The 14,783-nt window shown below is 43.6% G+C and overlaps 1 protein-coding gene across 1 annotated transcript in view; it reads right to left on the reverse strand.

Annotated features, from left to right (window-relative positions):
* The window catches only part of SH2D1B (SH2 domain containing 1B), a 50,105-nt gene extending 45,528 nt beyond the window's left edge, over positions 1-4,577 (reverse strand). Inside the window, exon 1 of the mRNA XM_073614980.1 lies at positions 3,529-4,577. Within this exon, the coding sequence (XP_073471081.1) occupies positions 3,529-3,662 (134 nt within the window). The 5' untranslated portion in view covers positions 3,663-4,577. The remainder of the gene's footprint in view (positions 1-3,528) is intronic.
* Between the last annotated feature and the right edge of the window lie 10,206 nt (positions 4,578-14,783).

Here is a 14,783-nt window from a genome sequence, read left to right on the forward strand (position 1 = left end):
CCTGTCAGTACCTCATCAGTAACTCATCATAAGTGCTGCCCATCAGTGCCACCTGTCAGTGCCTGTCAGTGCCACCTATCAGTGCTGCCTATCAGTGCTTATCAGTGCTACTTATTGGTGTCCATCAGTGCTGCATATCAGTGCCCATCAATTCTACATATCAGTGCCACCTCATAAGTGCCTATCAATGCCGCCTCATCAGTGCCCGTCAGTGAAGGATAAAACAAAATTTTATAACCGAAACAAAGAAAAACGTTTTTTTTTTTTTTCAAGAATTTCGGTCTTTTTTAGTTTGTTTAGCAAAAAATAAAAACCCCAGTGGTGATCAAATACCACCAAAAGAAAGCTCTATTTGTGGGAAGAAAATTATAAAAATTTAGTTTGGGTGCAGTGTTGCATGACCGCGCAATTGTCAGAAGTGATGCAGAAGTAAGTAAGTAAGCAGAAGTGATGGTAGATATAACCTCAGGGGGACATGATATGCATATGAATGCCGCCTCTACTTACATATCAAGACCTCAGTCCGCGACTATTTACATATTAATGCCGCCACTATTTACATATCAATGCAGGTTATTTACATGTAAACACACGGTCTGCAGGTGAGTCATCTCTACATGGCAATAGGGCAGAGCTGGGCAGCAGCAACAGAACTTTACACTGAGATATCAGGACACAGCACGGGACTAAAGCTTCAAGGGATAAGGGAATTTAAACTGGGATAGTTGGCAAGTATGAGGCAGCTGCTTTGGGCCCCACAACAATGATGGGGCCCAGAGCAGCTGCCACTTTTGCCCTGTCTTAAAAACGGTCCTGATTGTATTCCCATTTTATATTCACATGCCAAGTGTCTATTGTTTTGTCTATGATTAAATGCTGCACAAACTGTTGGTGCTATACAAATCCTGTATAATAACACAAATGTATGGAGTACCCTGAAGATCCCAAAGAGGGATGCTTCTACATGCTTCCCAAGAATGCAACAGTGGAATGTATTTGGAGGAACAAAAAAATTTTGCAGAAATAGTCACGCTTAAATAAATACAATACATCCTAATGTACAACTGTTTTGTATGCAGCAAATGGGAACAGCAACAGTTTGTGCCACATTATGCAAAAACTTTTTTTCTCTGGTGAACATGGATAGGGTGTACTTATCAACTTAGCACCACCAAACCCATGATATACCTTTGATATATTGATAACATTTTGGTTATCTGGACTGCAAATGAAAAGATGCTTTTTAAATCTCTCAAGGACTACAATAACATTCAATAAACCTGAAACTCTACACAAAAATTCATTTTTCTGACACCACATATGGGTATAAATTCCTATTAAACCTCAGGAGTTTATCCAACGTGGCTACAATGTAAGTGTAGCGCAATGTCAGATTAACCCCTTCCCGCTGAGCGTACGCAGATGTGCTTACTCGGCTTTCGGGGGTTATACCGGGATGATGCCCGCAGCTGCAGGCATCATCCCGGTACCGTTGTTTAGAGCCAGCGATCGGCTATCCGAATATAACAACCGATGCGGCTAAAAGCCGCTCGGCTGTTATACTGGAGGAGCGGGAGGGGACGTCCCCCCTCCCGCCGCTCTTACCGGGCCTCCCGTTCGATTGGGAGGCCCGGTGACCAATCGGCTGCCTCCGGCGGCCGGGGGCGGGCTGGAACGAAGCTGTGGGTGGCTTCGTTCCAGCCTTCTCATTGTAATGACGTCACTTCCCATTTACTCGGCTGCCAATGGCGGCTATTTAAAAAAAATACACAGTATTCAGAATCGTCGTTTTCGGCGATCTGAATACTTTGAAGTGCAAAGGAGGAATCGGGGGTCTTTTAGACCCCCGATCCCTCCATAAAGAGTACCTGTCACCACATATTACTGTCACAAGGGATGTTTACATTGCTTGTGACAGCCATAAAAGTCATCAAAATTTTTTTTTTTTAAACACAATTTATAAATATATAATTAAAATAAATAAGAAAAAATTTTTTTTTTTAAAGCATCTACGTCCCTGCGAGCTCGCGCAGCAAAGAAAACGCATACGGAAGTCACACCTGCATATGTAAACGGTGTGCAAATCACACATGTGACGTATCGCATCGATCGTCAGAGTGAGAGCAATATTTCTAGCACTAGACCTCCTCTGTAACTCTAACCTGGTAACCTTAAAAAAAATTTAAAGTGTCGCCTATGGAAATTCTTAGGTACCGTAATTTGTCGCCATTCCACGAGTGCGTGCAATTATAAAGCGTGACATGTTTGGTATCTATTTACTCGGCGTAACATCATCTTTCACATTATGCAAAAAAATTGGGGTAACTTTACTGTTTGGATTTTTTAAAATTCATGAAAGTGTCCCTTTTCCCAAAAATTTGCGTTTAAAACATTGCTGCACAAATACCGTGTGATATAAAATATTGCAACAATCTCCATTTTATTCTCTACATTCTCTGCTAAAAAAATATATATAATGTTTGGGGGTTCTAAGTAATTTTCAAGCAAAAAATACGGATTTTAACTTGTAAACACCAAATTTCAAAAATAGGCTTAGTCATGAAAGGGTTAAAAAACAGCCTCCATTCCCTTGAACAGAATATCGGCCAGCCAAATGAGAAAACCATGTCTCTTTGGTGGTCATTTATCACCCTTTTATTTTTTGTAAGCAAAATCATACAAAAGTATGCAGTACAATGCAAAGATGACAACCTATATACTCAACACGACCCTCCTGTCTTTTAAGCAAAACAAATATCTGAATGGAATAATACATCTAAGCCTGCAAAGGTAGCCTTGCAGACACATGTACACCACTACCTATGTGCCTGCACCACGCTCTGAGTAGGTACAGAGAGTAAAGCTGGCCATACACCTATAGATTATCTGCAGATTTTCTATGGTTAGATGGAAAAAGTGCAACAGATTTCTCCATGTTCGCTAAACTGTGTGGATGGAGGAATCTTCCACTTTTTCCATCTAACCATAGAAAATCTGCAGATAATCTATAGGTGTATGGCCAGCTTTAGGTGCACATTTTATTGCAGGTTTTTTGGTGTAGTGGATCCAATTACATACTTGCACATCTTTATCTCTCAAGACTTTATGTTGGTGAGACACCACAAACATTTTTTCAGGGAATAAACTGGCATCATTTTACATATGCCTAACTGGCCAGATTACTGAGGATCTGATATGCATTTGTAAATAGCTTCTTTGTCTCACCATCTATGTTTTTTTTTATTTTTTTTTGTATTTGTGCCATGTAATGACATCATACTTGATGAAGAGAACTGATTGTTCTAGAAAGCCAACACATAGTATTCCCTATATTTACACTTTCCTATGGCAAGCGCAGTACACCACCACTACTGTTTAGGTTACACATGGGCAATTTATAACATATTACAGTGTACAAAGATGGCATAGTTAAATAAGAGTAACAGTTATATTTTGTTTGTTTTATTATACTGATCTAATTATTGTATGCTACCTCCCAATTGACCCATCATGGAACTATAAACTTACAAGATGCAGAGACATAGGGCTCCAGAGACCGATTCACTGTCCCTCAGCAGGTAACTTCCATTCTTTCCTTTACGCAGCAGAAGATTTTCACCAGTTTGCTTACTTATGCCTCCATGATAATATGGAAGATCCATGTAGTAAGTCAGAGAATTATTTACACGAAAAAGCAAAAAATAATGTGCATTGTAATCTGTGTGCTCACTACTCGCAGCTTTATTAGTACTCGGTTTGGATATGTTACAAGTATATACCACAGACAGGAAATACTAAATCACCAGGTCAGAGGCTTCCAGTTTTCTCTTACTTTACTGTACATAAAAATGACCCTTTTAATCTTACATTCCAGCTCTGCCATATACTGTAAAATCTACTTCATTACATAGCAGATATTTACTATTCTGTGGGAAAAATCTGATCAACCCATTTAGGAACAATTTAGCTCTCTCTCCCTCTGTCTTATCTCACAAACTCTGCTGCTATCTTTATTACCATTGATTTGTATGTGTTTGGCTTTCCCTTTTTTTTTTTTTTTCTTCTTCTTTAACATGCTGCTTAAAAATTTGTGAATCAGTACTGCTTGGACCTTGAAGAAGGGGACATACCCCAAAAGCTTGTCCTGAAAAATTGTATGTTGGTGCAAATAAAAAAAGTATCACGGACAGTACTCAATTTTCTCAGGAACAATTAGCAAAGTGTTCCAATCCCAGAACAGGTAAGACTACATTTACATGGGCACTCCTGAGTTTTTTTTAAACACAAAAGTCATCTGGATTGTTTTAAAGTAATACTAAAGTCTATTTTTTTTTTGTTAGAAAATAACAAACATGTTATACTTACCTGCCCTGTGAAATGGTTTTGCACAGAGCAGCCAGATCCTCTTATTCTAGGGTCCCTCTTCGGTGCTCCTGGCCCCTCCCTCCTGTTGAGTTCCTCTACAGCAAGCAGCTTGCTATGGGGGCACCCAAGCTGAACCACAGCTCCCTGTGTCCATTCAGACACGGAGCTGCGGCCCGACCCCGCCCCTTTCTCTCCTTATTGGCTGACTGACTTTGATAGCAGCAGAAGTCAGTGGCGCCGTGCTGCTGTCTCCGCCAATGAGGAGGTGAGTCTCAGGCAGCCGAGACACACTTGCAACATCCCTGGATATAGATGGACCTCAGGTAAGTATTAGAGGGGCTAAGGAGGGCTGCTGCACACAGAACTTTTTTTTATCTTCATGCATAGAATCATTGAAGATGAAAAAAACCTTCTACCTTTACAACCACTTTAACAACCTCCGGATCCATTTTTCCTGCACATTGACATTCCTATTTAAAGTGGGTTTGGCCGCATTTACTTGTGTTTAAAGTTTCTAAGTGGATGCTGGATGCACAGAATTACATTTTCTTGCATCATTATTGCTCTTGGCTGGCAGCCAAGCCTGTGTGTTTTTCTGGGTCAGGGTTTGAGTGACTCATGTAGACTGGATGACTCAGCAGCAGCATCTCTGGTGACTTCTCCCTGCTTGCTGGAAACTTGGAGAATGTTTCAGAAGCAGTTGGGAGGGTTATAGGAGGAACTGGCTGGAATATTCTGAGGGCCCTGACCAATCCCCAACAGATGGGCTGGCAGGGGGCAGGCCTCCTCAAATACTCAGGGTCAGCCCAGCTGGGGCAGTTAAGTTCGGGTGGAAGATGGAGTGTTAGACTGTTGGAGGCCTTTGAGAGTAACCCCCTAGTCTGGGGAGGGGGGGGGACTCAGGCCTGGGCTCGGGTGTGGAAGGGACCCCTTCTCATGAGACATGGAGGGATCCTGACCAGGAGGCATGGGAGCAAAGAGAGGACACTGCTAGGCAAATCTCCAGGGAGGAAGACAGCCAAGAGGCCTGGTGCGTGTGGCAGTCAAAGGACTGAGAGCCATGCCTAATGGGACTGAATGGAAGCAGTTTGGGATGGATGCAGAGTCAGTCTGGGAGGACTGCGGAGAAGTAGCCAGGAGGGCTAGTGAAGGGGCAGGCTGGCAGTGCTTGAAGCGGTGGTACTGGGAGCAGTAGCCACAGAATTAGAACATTTAGCACCAAAGACCTCTATTTTTGCTACACAACCAAAGTGGCCCGCACTCCCTGCCTGCAAAGGGCATTTGCTTGGATCTAACTGAGATTGTGTTGGATTAAACTGTCAGTGCTAGCTGGTCCTGGGAGATGTAGTTCTACAAGCAAGTCTGTGCTGGAGGTACAGTAGAAGAGGAGAAGTGTATATACTGGATTTATATAGTTGAGTCCCTGAAGAGTTTCTTTGCCGATCAAATGGGCATCTCATAAGAACCCTTACCCCATCCAAGTTTAACCACTTCCTGCCCAGCTTATAGCAGAATGACGGCCGGGCGGTGGTTCTGTTATCCTGACTGGGTGTCATATGGCGTCCAGCAAGATAACATGCCGGCGCACGCCAGCGGGGGGCACGCAGCGCGGCAATCGGAGGTGCTGTGTGTCAGCCTGACACCCTGCATCTGATTGTGGTATGGAGCCTCTGACGGAGGCTCCTTACCACGTGATCAGCTGTGACCAATCACAACTAAACATTGCATGAATCAGGAAGTGCTGCTAAATGGCATTCCTCGGTTTGCGCTGACAGGGAGAGCACATTGATTATCAGCATAGCCCCCATCACATGTGCCCATAAGCTTCTAATCAGTGCCCATTAGCTGCCAATCAGTGCCCCATCAATAATGGCTGTCAATGTCAATGAAAGTGCCAATCAGTACCCACCACAGTGCCAATCAGTGCCCATCACAGTGCCAATCAATGCCCAGCAGTAACACCTGTCAATACCTCATTAGCTCATCAGTACCTCATCAGTGCTGCCTATAAATGCCACCTGTCAGTACCACCTATCAGTGCCGACTGTCAGTGCCCATCACAGCCGCCTGTCAGTGTCCATCACAGCCACCTGTCAGTGCCATCTATCAGTGGCCATCAGTGCTGCCTATCAGTGCCGCATATCAGAGCCACCTATCAGTGCCCATCAATTCTACATATCAGTGCCACCTTATCAGTGCCCATCAGTGAAGAAGAAAACAAAATTTTATAACCAAAACAAAGAAAAACTTTTTTTTTTTCAAAAATTTAGTTTTTTTTAGTTTGTTTAGCAAAAGATAAAAACACCAGTGGTGATCAAATACCACCAAAAGGAATCGCTATTTGTGGGAAGAAAATTATAAAAATGTATTTTGGGTGCAGTGTTGCATGACTGCGCAATTGTCATTCAAAGTGCGACAGCACTGAAAGCTAAAAATTGTCCTGGGCAGGAAGGGGTGAAAGTGCCCGGTATTGAAGTAGTTAATCCCCCTAAAAAAAAAAAAAAAAAAAGCTGCAAGGACTGCCACTTGTCTCAGGGTGAGTGGAAAATTCATGTGCCTGGTTATGCAGGGTGGGAGATACTCATATTCACCAGCGGCTCCTGCGGGGGTAGCGCTACATGTAGTATCAGTTAAGACAGCTCTCATAGGGAAACATTATATTTGACATGTCATTTGACTTGGGGCCTCACAAGTTGGATCATAGGTCGCAGCAGTGTGAACCTAGCCTTATGCCATTAATGTTGTGTACAAAGCCCCCCCCCCACACCTGAATTAAAACAGTGTTTGCTGTCTAGCTGAATACAGTGCATGACAAACCTCTGATGTAGAGTTGTCAACATCCCACTCAAAATAAAATCATACATCTGGGACCTTTTTAGGCTTTCCAGGGTCATATTCCCAAGTCATATACCCTGCACTCAGACAGCCATGGTAACCTTAAGCCTGGCTAGGATTTTACCTCTAAGTTTGGGATACTCCTTGACACTGAGAGGTTGTAAGTCAAAGTAGGTCTTTCGAAGCTTACCAATTAAAAAGGACACTAACACCACAACCCAGTGCTCCTTCTTCTCAGGTTCCATGACTCTCCCAAAGATGCAAGGTAGGCTTTAACACCATCTTCCACAGACAATTTCCATAAAGGGTTCTCTACCAGCTGTTTTTTTTTTTTTTTTTTTCTTTTTTTTTTTGCCACTTCAGCTTGAAGGTTTCTCCCGGGAAAAGATTTTTCAAATATTAAAATTCAAATTTCTTTCCCATCTTATCGTCACATCATCGTGGCTTTACATTTGCTTGGTACTCCAATTTAGTATATTACAAACCAAAAGAGGATACATAATTATCCCAACGATAGCTAATGCTTCCCTTTTACCCATCCCCCCCTCCCACCCCCCCCCCCCCCGAGACCATATCCATCCAGTCCTCTGCACTCCTCTACTTATGTAGACCACATCTCAACCGCATTTGGAGATTCTTTAAATTTTTCCCAGTCTTTCCATTTTGTTTCAAAGGCCCCCATTTTTGTCCCTTCGCTAAATCTTAGGTACTCCAAGCACTGAATTTCATTAATTTTATTAAACCATTCCCTCATCTTTGGCCTCTCTTTCCTTTGCCAATACTTAGGGATTAAGCTCTTAGCTGCATCAATAAGATGTGGCAAAAGTGTTCTGAGATATGTTTTAGTCGGCATATCACTCATGTGGAATAAACAGATCCAAGGGTCATTTGGGACGTCCAAGTTTGTTATCACTTTGATAAATTTTCTTACTTCGCCCCAAAACCTTTTCATTTCCGGACATAGCCACCAGATATGGGCCATTGACCCCATCTCTGAGCAGCCCCTCCAACAAAATTGCGACTTATCCCTATGTATTTTATGCACCCGATCGGGGGTCAGGTACATTCTGGTCAGGCATTTAAAATTTAATTCTAGGAGTTTACTATTAACTGAAGTGGCTGAGACTCTTTTCAAGATCAGGGAGACTTCTGTATCTGTAAGATTTCTCCCTAACTCCTTTTCCCATTTCCCTATATAGTCCGGGGTTTCTAACCTTTCTAAATCAACTAGAACTTTATATATCCGGGAGAAACCCCCCCTCCCCTCTCTATCCACGCATAATTTTTCTAGTGGTGTTAAATTATCCACCGATCTTATTGGCTGTGGGAGTGAACCAACATAGTGTTTTAATTGGCTATAGCGCCAGGGGTTAATGACTAACATATCTCTTTTGTCCTGCATCTCTTGGAATGAGCATATTCGACCCCTATGCATTATGTCTTTTAATTGTATATTTTCTTCTAGTAACCATTTACCAAACCATTCCTCTTTCCCTGGTGCAAACTGTTCTAAATCTTTAAGTGGCATTAAGGGTGAGTTATACTCCCAGTGTTCCTTTCTGTGAAGGGTGTCCCATATCTTAAGTGCGTGTTTAGTGATTGCATGCGTTTCAGTGCTGTACTTTCTCTGTTGAGGCGAAATCCATATAATCTTATCCAGTTTAGTGTCACTAATTTTATTTTCTATTACTACCCATTGTTTTTCTATGTTTTTGACCCATTCAGTCACTCTGGCTATAGCGATAGCTTCGTAATATTTCCTTATATCTGGTGCTCCCCATCCCCCTTTACCTTTAGTATTAATCAATTGTGAGAATTTTAATCTAGGTGACTTTCCCCTCCAAATAAATTTTGAAAACATTAAGTGTAGCCTTCTGAGGTATGCATGTGGGAGTGTTATTGGTATCATTTGCATTTTATAAGTTATTTTCGGCAGTATAACCATTTTATATATGTTGATTCTTCCCGCCCAGGATAGTTGACCCAGATGAATTCTACTCAATTCAGCTTTTACCTCGTTTAACAGTGCTATAAAGTTCGCTTGGTATAGCGTTTCGGTTGATGTAGTGATTTTGACCCCCAGATAATTCAGTTCTTTTTTCCCCACACAAAGGGGAAGTGTTTTTGGTAGGAGTGGTCACTCTCCTTGAAGTGGTTTATCTCAAGTGCTTCAGATTTAGTTGGGTTTACTTTGAAATTTGATAACTTTCCGTATTCTACTAGGTTAGCCATGATATTTGGTAGGGATATCCTTGGCTGGGTTATATACAGCAGGATGTCATCTGCAAAGGCGGCCAGTTTGTATTCCATATTCCCTATTACGACCCCACTAATATCCCTATTCTGTCTTATCCTTAATAGAAGGGGTTCTAACGTCAACAGGAAGAGCATGGGGGAGATTGGACACCCCTGCCTTGTACCATTGTACATGTCGATTGGGTCCGAGAAGGTCCCATTTATTTTCACTCTTGCCGATGGTCTTGAGTATAAGGCCCTAATCCATTTACACATCCTCTCCCCACAGCCTACCTCCTCGAGCGTACTCATCATGAAGTCCCAGTCTACTCTATCAAACGCTTTTTCAGCGTCTATGGATAGAAGTAGACCTGGGACTCCGCTCTTTTTGATTTCCTGGGCTACTAGGAGGGTTTTGATGCTGTTATCCTGTCCCTGTCTACCTCTAATAAACCCCACCTGGTCCGGATGTATGATCTTCTCTATTACCTGCTTCATTCTGCTCGCAATCACTTTTGCGAATAATTTAGTATCCACATTTAGCAGGGAAATAGGCCTATAGTTTGAACAAACTGTCGCATCCTTATCCTCTTTTTGAATAACCGTAATATTGGCTGCCAGTGCTTCTCTGCTCATTTCCCCCTTGTCTCCTATGCCGTTCATATAGGCACACAGTTTAGGGATTAGATAGTCTTGGTATTTTTTATAATAAAGCACTGTCAACCCATCCGGTCCTGGGCTCTTACCTACTTGTGTTTCTCTAATTGCCTTTCTAACTTCAATCTCTGTAATAGGGGACTCCAGTGTGGTATGCTCATTTTCCGATAATTTAGTCATTCCCACTTCACTTAGGTAATTTTTGATCTTCGCTTGTTTTTGTTCCCTCTCTTTAGTTGTTACATTTCTATTTATGGAATAAAGCTCACTGTAGAATTCTTGGAACGTCCTTGCAATATCTGGATCCCTATATTGGATCTCGTTTGTTCTAGATCTTATCTTGTCGATATATTTGTTATTTTTTTTTTTACTTAATATCTTTGCCAGGAGTCTACCAGGTCGGTTACTGCCTACATACCTTTCTTTTTTAACAAGGTTATACTTCTTCCTATTTTCCTGTTCAATTAACTGCCGTATAGCCTCCCTGCTCCTAAATAGTTTTGCCAGTGTTTCGCTATCCCCCTTTTTCTTATGATGTTGCTCTAATTTAATGATTTCCTCCTGAAGCACGCGAAAGGTCTCTCCCTGGCTTCTCTTTTTCTCTACCCCCACCTTAATCATGATCCCTCTGATATAGGCTTTATGGGCCTCCCAGACCATAGTTTCTGATGTTTCCTCAGCGGTATTAACTTTAAAGTAATATTCTAGTTCTTCTTTAATAAGTTTGTCTATCTTTTCATCATGTAGGAGGTCCTCATTTAGTATCCAGCTACTGCTCCGTGTTTCATGCTTGCTTAATTTTATTTGTAGGCTAACCGGGGCGTGGTCCGAGAACGTCATTGGCCCTATGCTTGTACCCTCAACCTCTTCCACATAGCGATGCTCCACGAAGAATAAGTCCAGCCTAGAGTATGTCGCGTGAACGGGGGAATAGAAGGTATAATCTCTTATGTTCTGATGTTGCATCCTCCATATATCTACCAGCTGCTGATGACGCAGTTTTTTCCTGAGTTTTTTCATCCACTTGCCTTCGGACCCCCGAGCACGCGACGTACTGTCTTTACCTGGCTCTAAACATATAATGAAGTCTCCTGCGATAATGGCCCTACCTCTCTTAAAGGTTTCAAACTTTGCCAAGATTCCCACTAGGAACCTTGCTTGGTTATTATTTGGGCAGTAGATATTTGCCAGGGAACATTCCATCCCTTTCAAGCTACCTCTTATGAACAAGAAGCGACCCTCCGGGTCAATTACTCTCTCCTCTATTGTGAACCCAACTCCCTTTGCAAAACCAATCGCCACTCCTTTTGCCCCTCTTATCGGGGAGTCTCCATAGATCCAGTACGGAAACTCGCTTGTAGCTATTCTCTTGCTTTTGCCTAGGTATAGGTGGGTCTCCTGAAGGACCACCTCTGCTTTCAGGGATCTCAATTCTCCCATTATGTTCGCACATTTTATGGGGGAGTTGATGCCCCTCACATTATATGTGACTATATTTATCCCAGCCATCCTGTTATTTTAGCCCCATTTACACCTTTACGTAGCCCCTCCTGGCTGAATAGTCGGATCCACCAAGGATTGGATTGGTCTCGTCCTACCCTTAACCCCCCCACCCCCCCTCCCTCAACCCCCCTCCCTCAACCCCCCTCCTCCCTCTCCACCCGTGTACCCTCCCCCCCCCATCCCCCCCCCTCCTCCTGCCCACCCCCCTCCCTCCCCCCAAATCCCTCCCGCCCAGTCCCTCGCCTTTTCCCCTTTCCCATCAAGTTGGGGGGAGTATTGGGGTGCCACATGAGCCCCCTGAATGAAGAAAAAAGAAACCCTGGCCTACCCACTCCACCTGGCCACATGGTTTACTCCCCAGAGGTTGAGCTCAGAGGAGGGTCTAGCCTGGCCAAGAGCTTCCCCCTGGGTGTAATCCCAGCCATCCCTCCCACACACCCTCCACCCCCCCCCCGCCCCCACCGACAATAGATCGTATAGAGAGAGAAACAAAGAGGGAAGAGAGAGAGAGAGAGAAAGACAAATCCATTTTCAATCACTTTTAACATTCGAGGCCTCTTTCAGTCCCTGTGTTCTTTTGTCATTAGTATTGGTCTCCAAGTGACAGGGTCCCCTAAGTGTTCCTGACTTCCGCTTTTCTCCCACCACCCCGGGATCTCCATTACTGGGATTCCAAGTCGATCGCAGAAATTCTGGGTCTCCTCCGGAAATCTCAGCACCGCCTTTCGGCTGTCCTTACGTCCAGTAAGATTGGCAGGGAAGCCCCAGGAGTATTGGACCTCGTTCGCCTTTAAGGCAGCTAGTAATGGCTTCAAAATTCTTCTTCTGCTTAGAGTTTCTGCGGCTAGGTCCTGGAAGATGTGTAAATTTGTTTCACCGTACTTCACCTGTGGGTTTCTCCTTAAATTCATGCTAATCTGTTCTTTGTCCCGGAAGCTATGGAATCGCACTATTACATCCCGCGGAGTGTCTCCCCTAATTTCGGCTGGTTTCCTAATTCGATGGACTCTGTCTAGGTTTAAATTACCGCTGATATTGCAAGGGCTCTTCAAATCTTTGAAAATTTCCTCCATTTTTTCCTGTAGGTTTTCTTTTTCACCATGCGCTTCCGGGAGGCCTCTAATCCGGAGGTTTTTTCTTCTGCTGCGATTTTCTTGGTCTTCCATTTTGTACCTTATATACCTCTCTTCCTTCTGCAGCACTTCTATCTGCTGTCTCAAGTTTCTTATTTCTTCTCCTTGTTTGTCCACTGTTGTTTCAACTTCCTCCACTCTGGTTAATAGGTGGCTCATGTTCTCATTTACAGCGCTGATCTCACCTCTGATTGAGGTCTCCAGTTTTGCAAACATTTCAGCGATTTCTCCCTTGGTAGGGAGCTGGTTTGCCTGCTGGATTTCTTCTGCAGTTTCTACTTCTACCTCGTTACTGGGGGGTCTTGAATCCATCTCCGCCATTTGTTTTCTTGTACCCATTTTAGCCGTTCGATCTGGCGTTTTATTCTTTGCACCTGTTGAATTACTTTCTTTGTTACTTTCATTCATCATATATTTTCTGATGGTTCCCGGGCTTGCACTTGTTCTGGGTGGATTTGCAGGTCCTTTTGTTGATCTTCCTCTCATTTTTTCTACCTATACCTGGTTAGTGGTTCCTCCTCTATTATGTGTGGTGTGTTTTCTGACTTTCCCTATGGCACTGGGGATTACCTTGATCCCCCAAAATATTTAATTCGTTGCACCGTAGTATTTACTCCACTTATAGTGTTATATTTTAGCGATATATTATTATACTACAGTCACTTTTGTATGTGGATCAATACGGCAGTCCCCTAGAATGCGATTATTTCCATACTGCTTACATCAATGGGATTAGTCCGCTATATCATACACCCAACTTCCGACACAGGAATAAGTCAGCCTATTGTTATAGTGAGATATTGTGTATTTGTGATCTCAAGTTGCAGCAAAGTCGCATATGCAGGTGCAGCGGTGTACTGGTCAAACAGAAGTGTGCAGTATCCATATAGATTGACACTACTGAGAGTACTTCTTTGCGTCCCTTACCCACCCCCCAGCACCGATATAAACCAGCTTATTAGTATGAAATAGTTTCATATGAGAGAGGAGTCTTGTTATGGTAGAGTCACGTATACTAATAAGGCAATATAAAGACACATATAAGGCAATGTTTCTATACAGCTTGGCAGATTAGCAATGTTGGAAATAGTCCGAGGCCTCACTTAGCCATCTTAAATACAACAGCAGACCAAGATTAGTGTAGGGAATGATGTTATACTTGATGCTACTTTGATGCGATATAGTCGCAAGTGGAAAGTCGCAGTAACTGACACAATATGAGCAGGTATCCTTGCACTTTAGCAACAAGTGATTTAATGCATCACTTACCCATCTTCAGGCAGCTAAAAGAACCAGAGTCTTACCCGCTTTCTTCTCTCATAGGGCATGCGCCTGTTCCATGCGATTTCTTTGACTTTACCATCAAGCTTCTGTATCAGGTTCTGTATCGGGTTATCACTCTCTGCTACTCTCAATCCCTCCTCTCCCCCTCGATCCCGGCGAGCCGTCCCATTAGGTTCTGATGGGTAATGGACCGTGCATGTCTCCTCTCCTCTCCCCTCCTCTCCCCCGTTTGCGGAGGTTCAGTGGAGCCGTCCAAAATCCTGTCTGCAGCGGCCGCTGTAACTAAGGAGTCAGGGCACCGCTCCCCCTGTTTCCACCCTCCTCCGTTGGAGCCCAAGGACGAGAGACCGGGAGCTGAGACCGCCGGAACCGACAACGCCGTTCGGACAGGGGTGAAGGGGGGGGGGGGCGGCCAGGTCTCTACCAGCTGTTAATATTTAGAAATCACCCCCATGCCTCCATTTGCCTCTCTGACAGGGCCGGTATCTGCTATTCTAAAAACAGGTTCATATGCTGTTGTCCCTTCAAGGAGGCCAGGTGGGCTTCAGCCAGCTGTCGCACCTGTCGGGCAGTTAGATGGTTGGTTAGTGTTTGCAACAAAAGCTGTTTTATAAGCTCCTTCATTGTGTTTAACAATTGATCTGTCTCATTAAGGTGCTACATGCGCTAATTGTTTGCTCCCAGTGATTTTCTCCCACTGATCCCAATTTTTATTCCCAGGGACAACTAATTTAGGGCATTCCCCCCATGATCACTGTTTGCAATATGCTA

Source organism: Aquarana catesbeiana, linkage group LG02 (genome assembly GCF_042186555.1).
Source record: "Aquarana catesbeiana isolate 2022-GZ linkage group LG02, ASM4218655v1, whole genome shotgun sequence".
Lineage (NCBI taxonomy): Eukaryota > Metazoa > Chordata > Amphibia > Anura > Ranidae > Aquarana > Aquarana catesbeiana.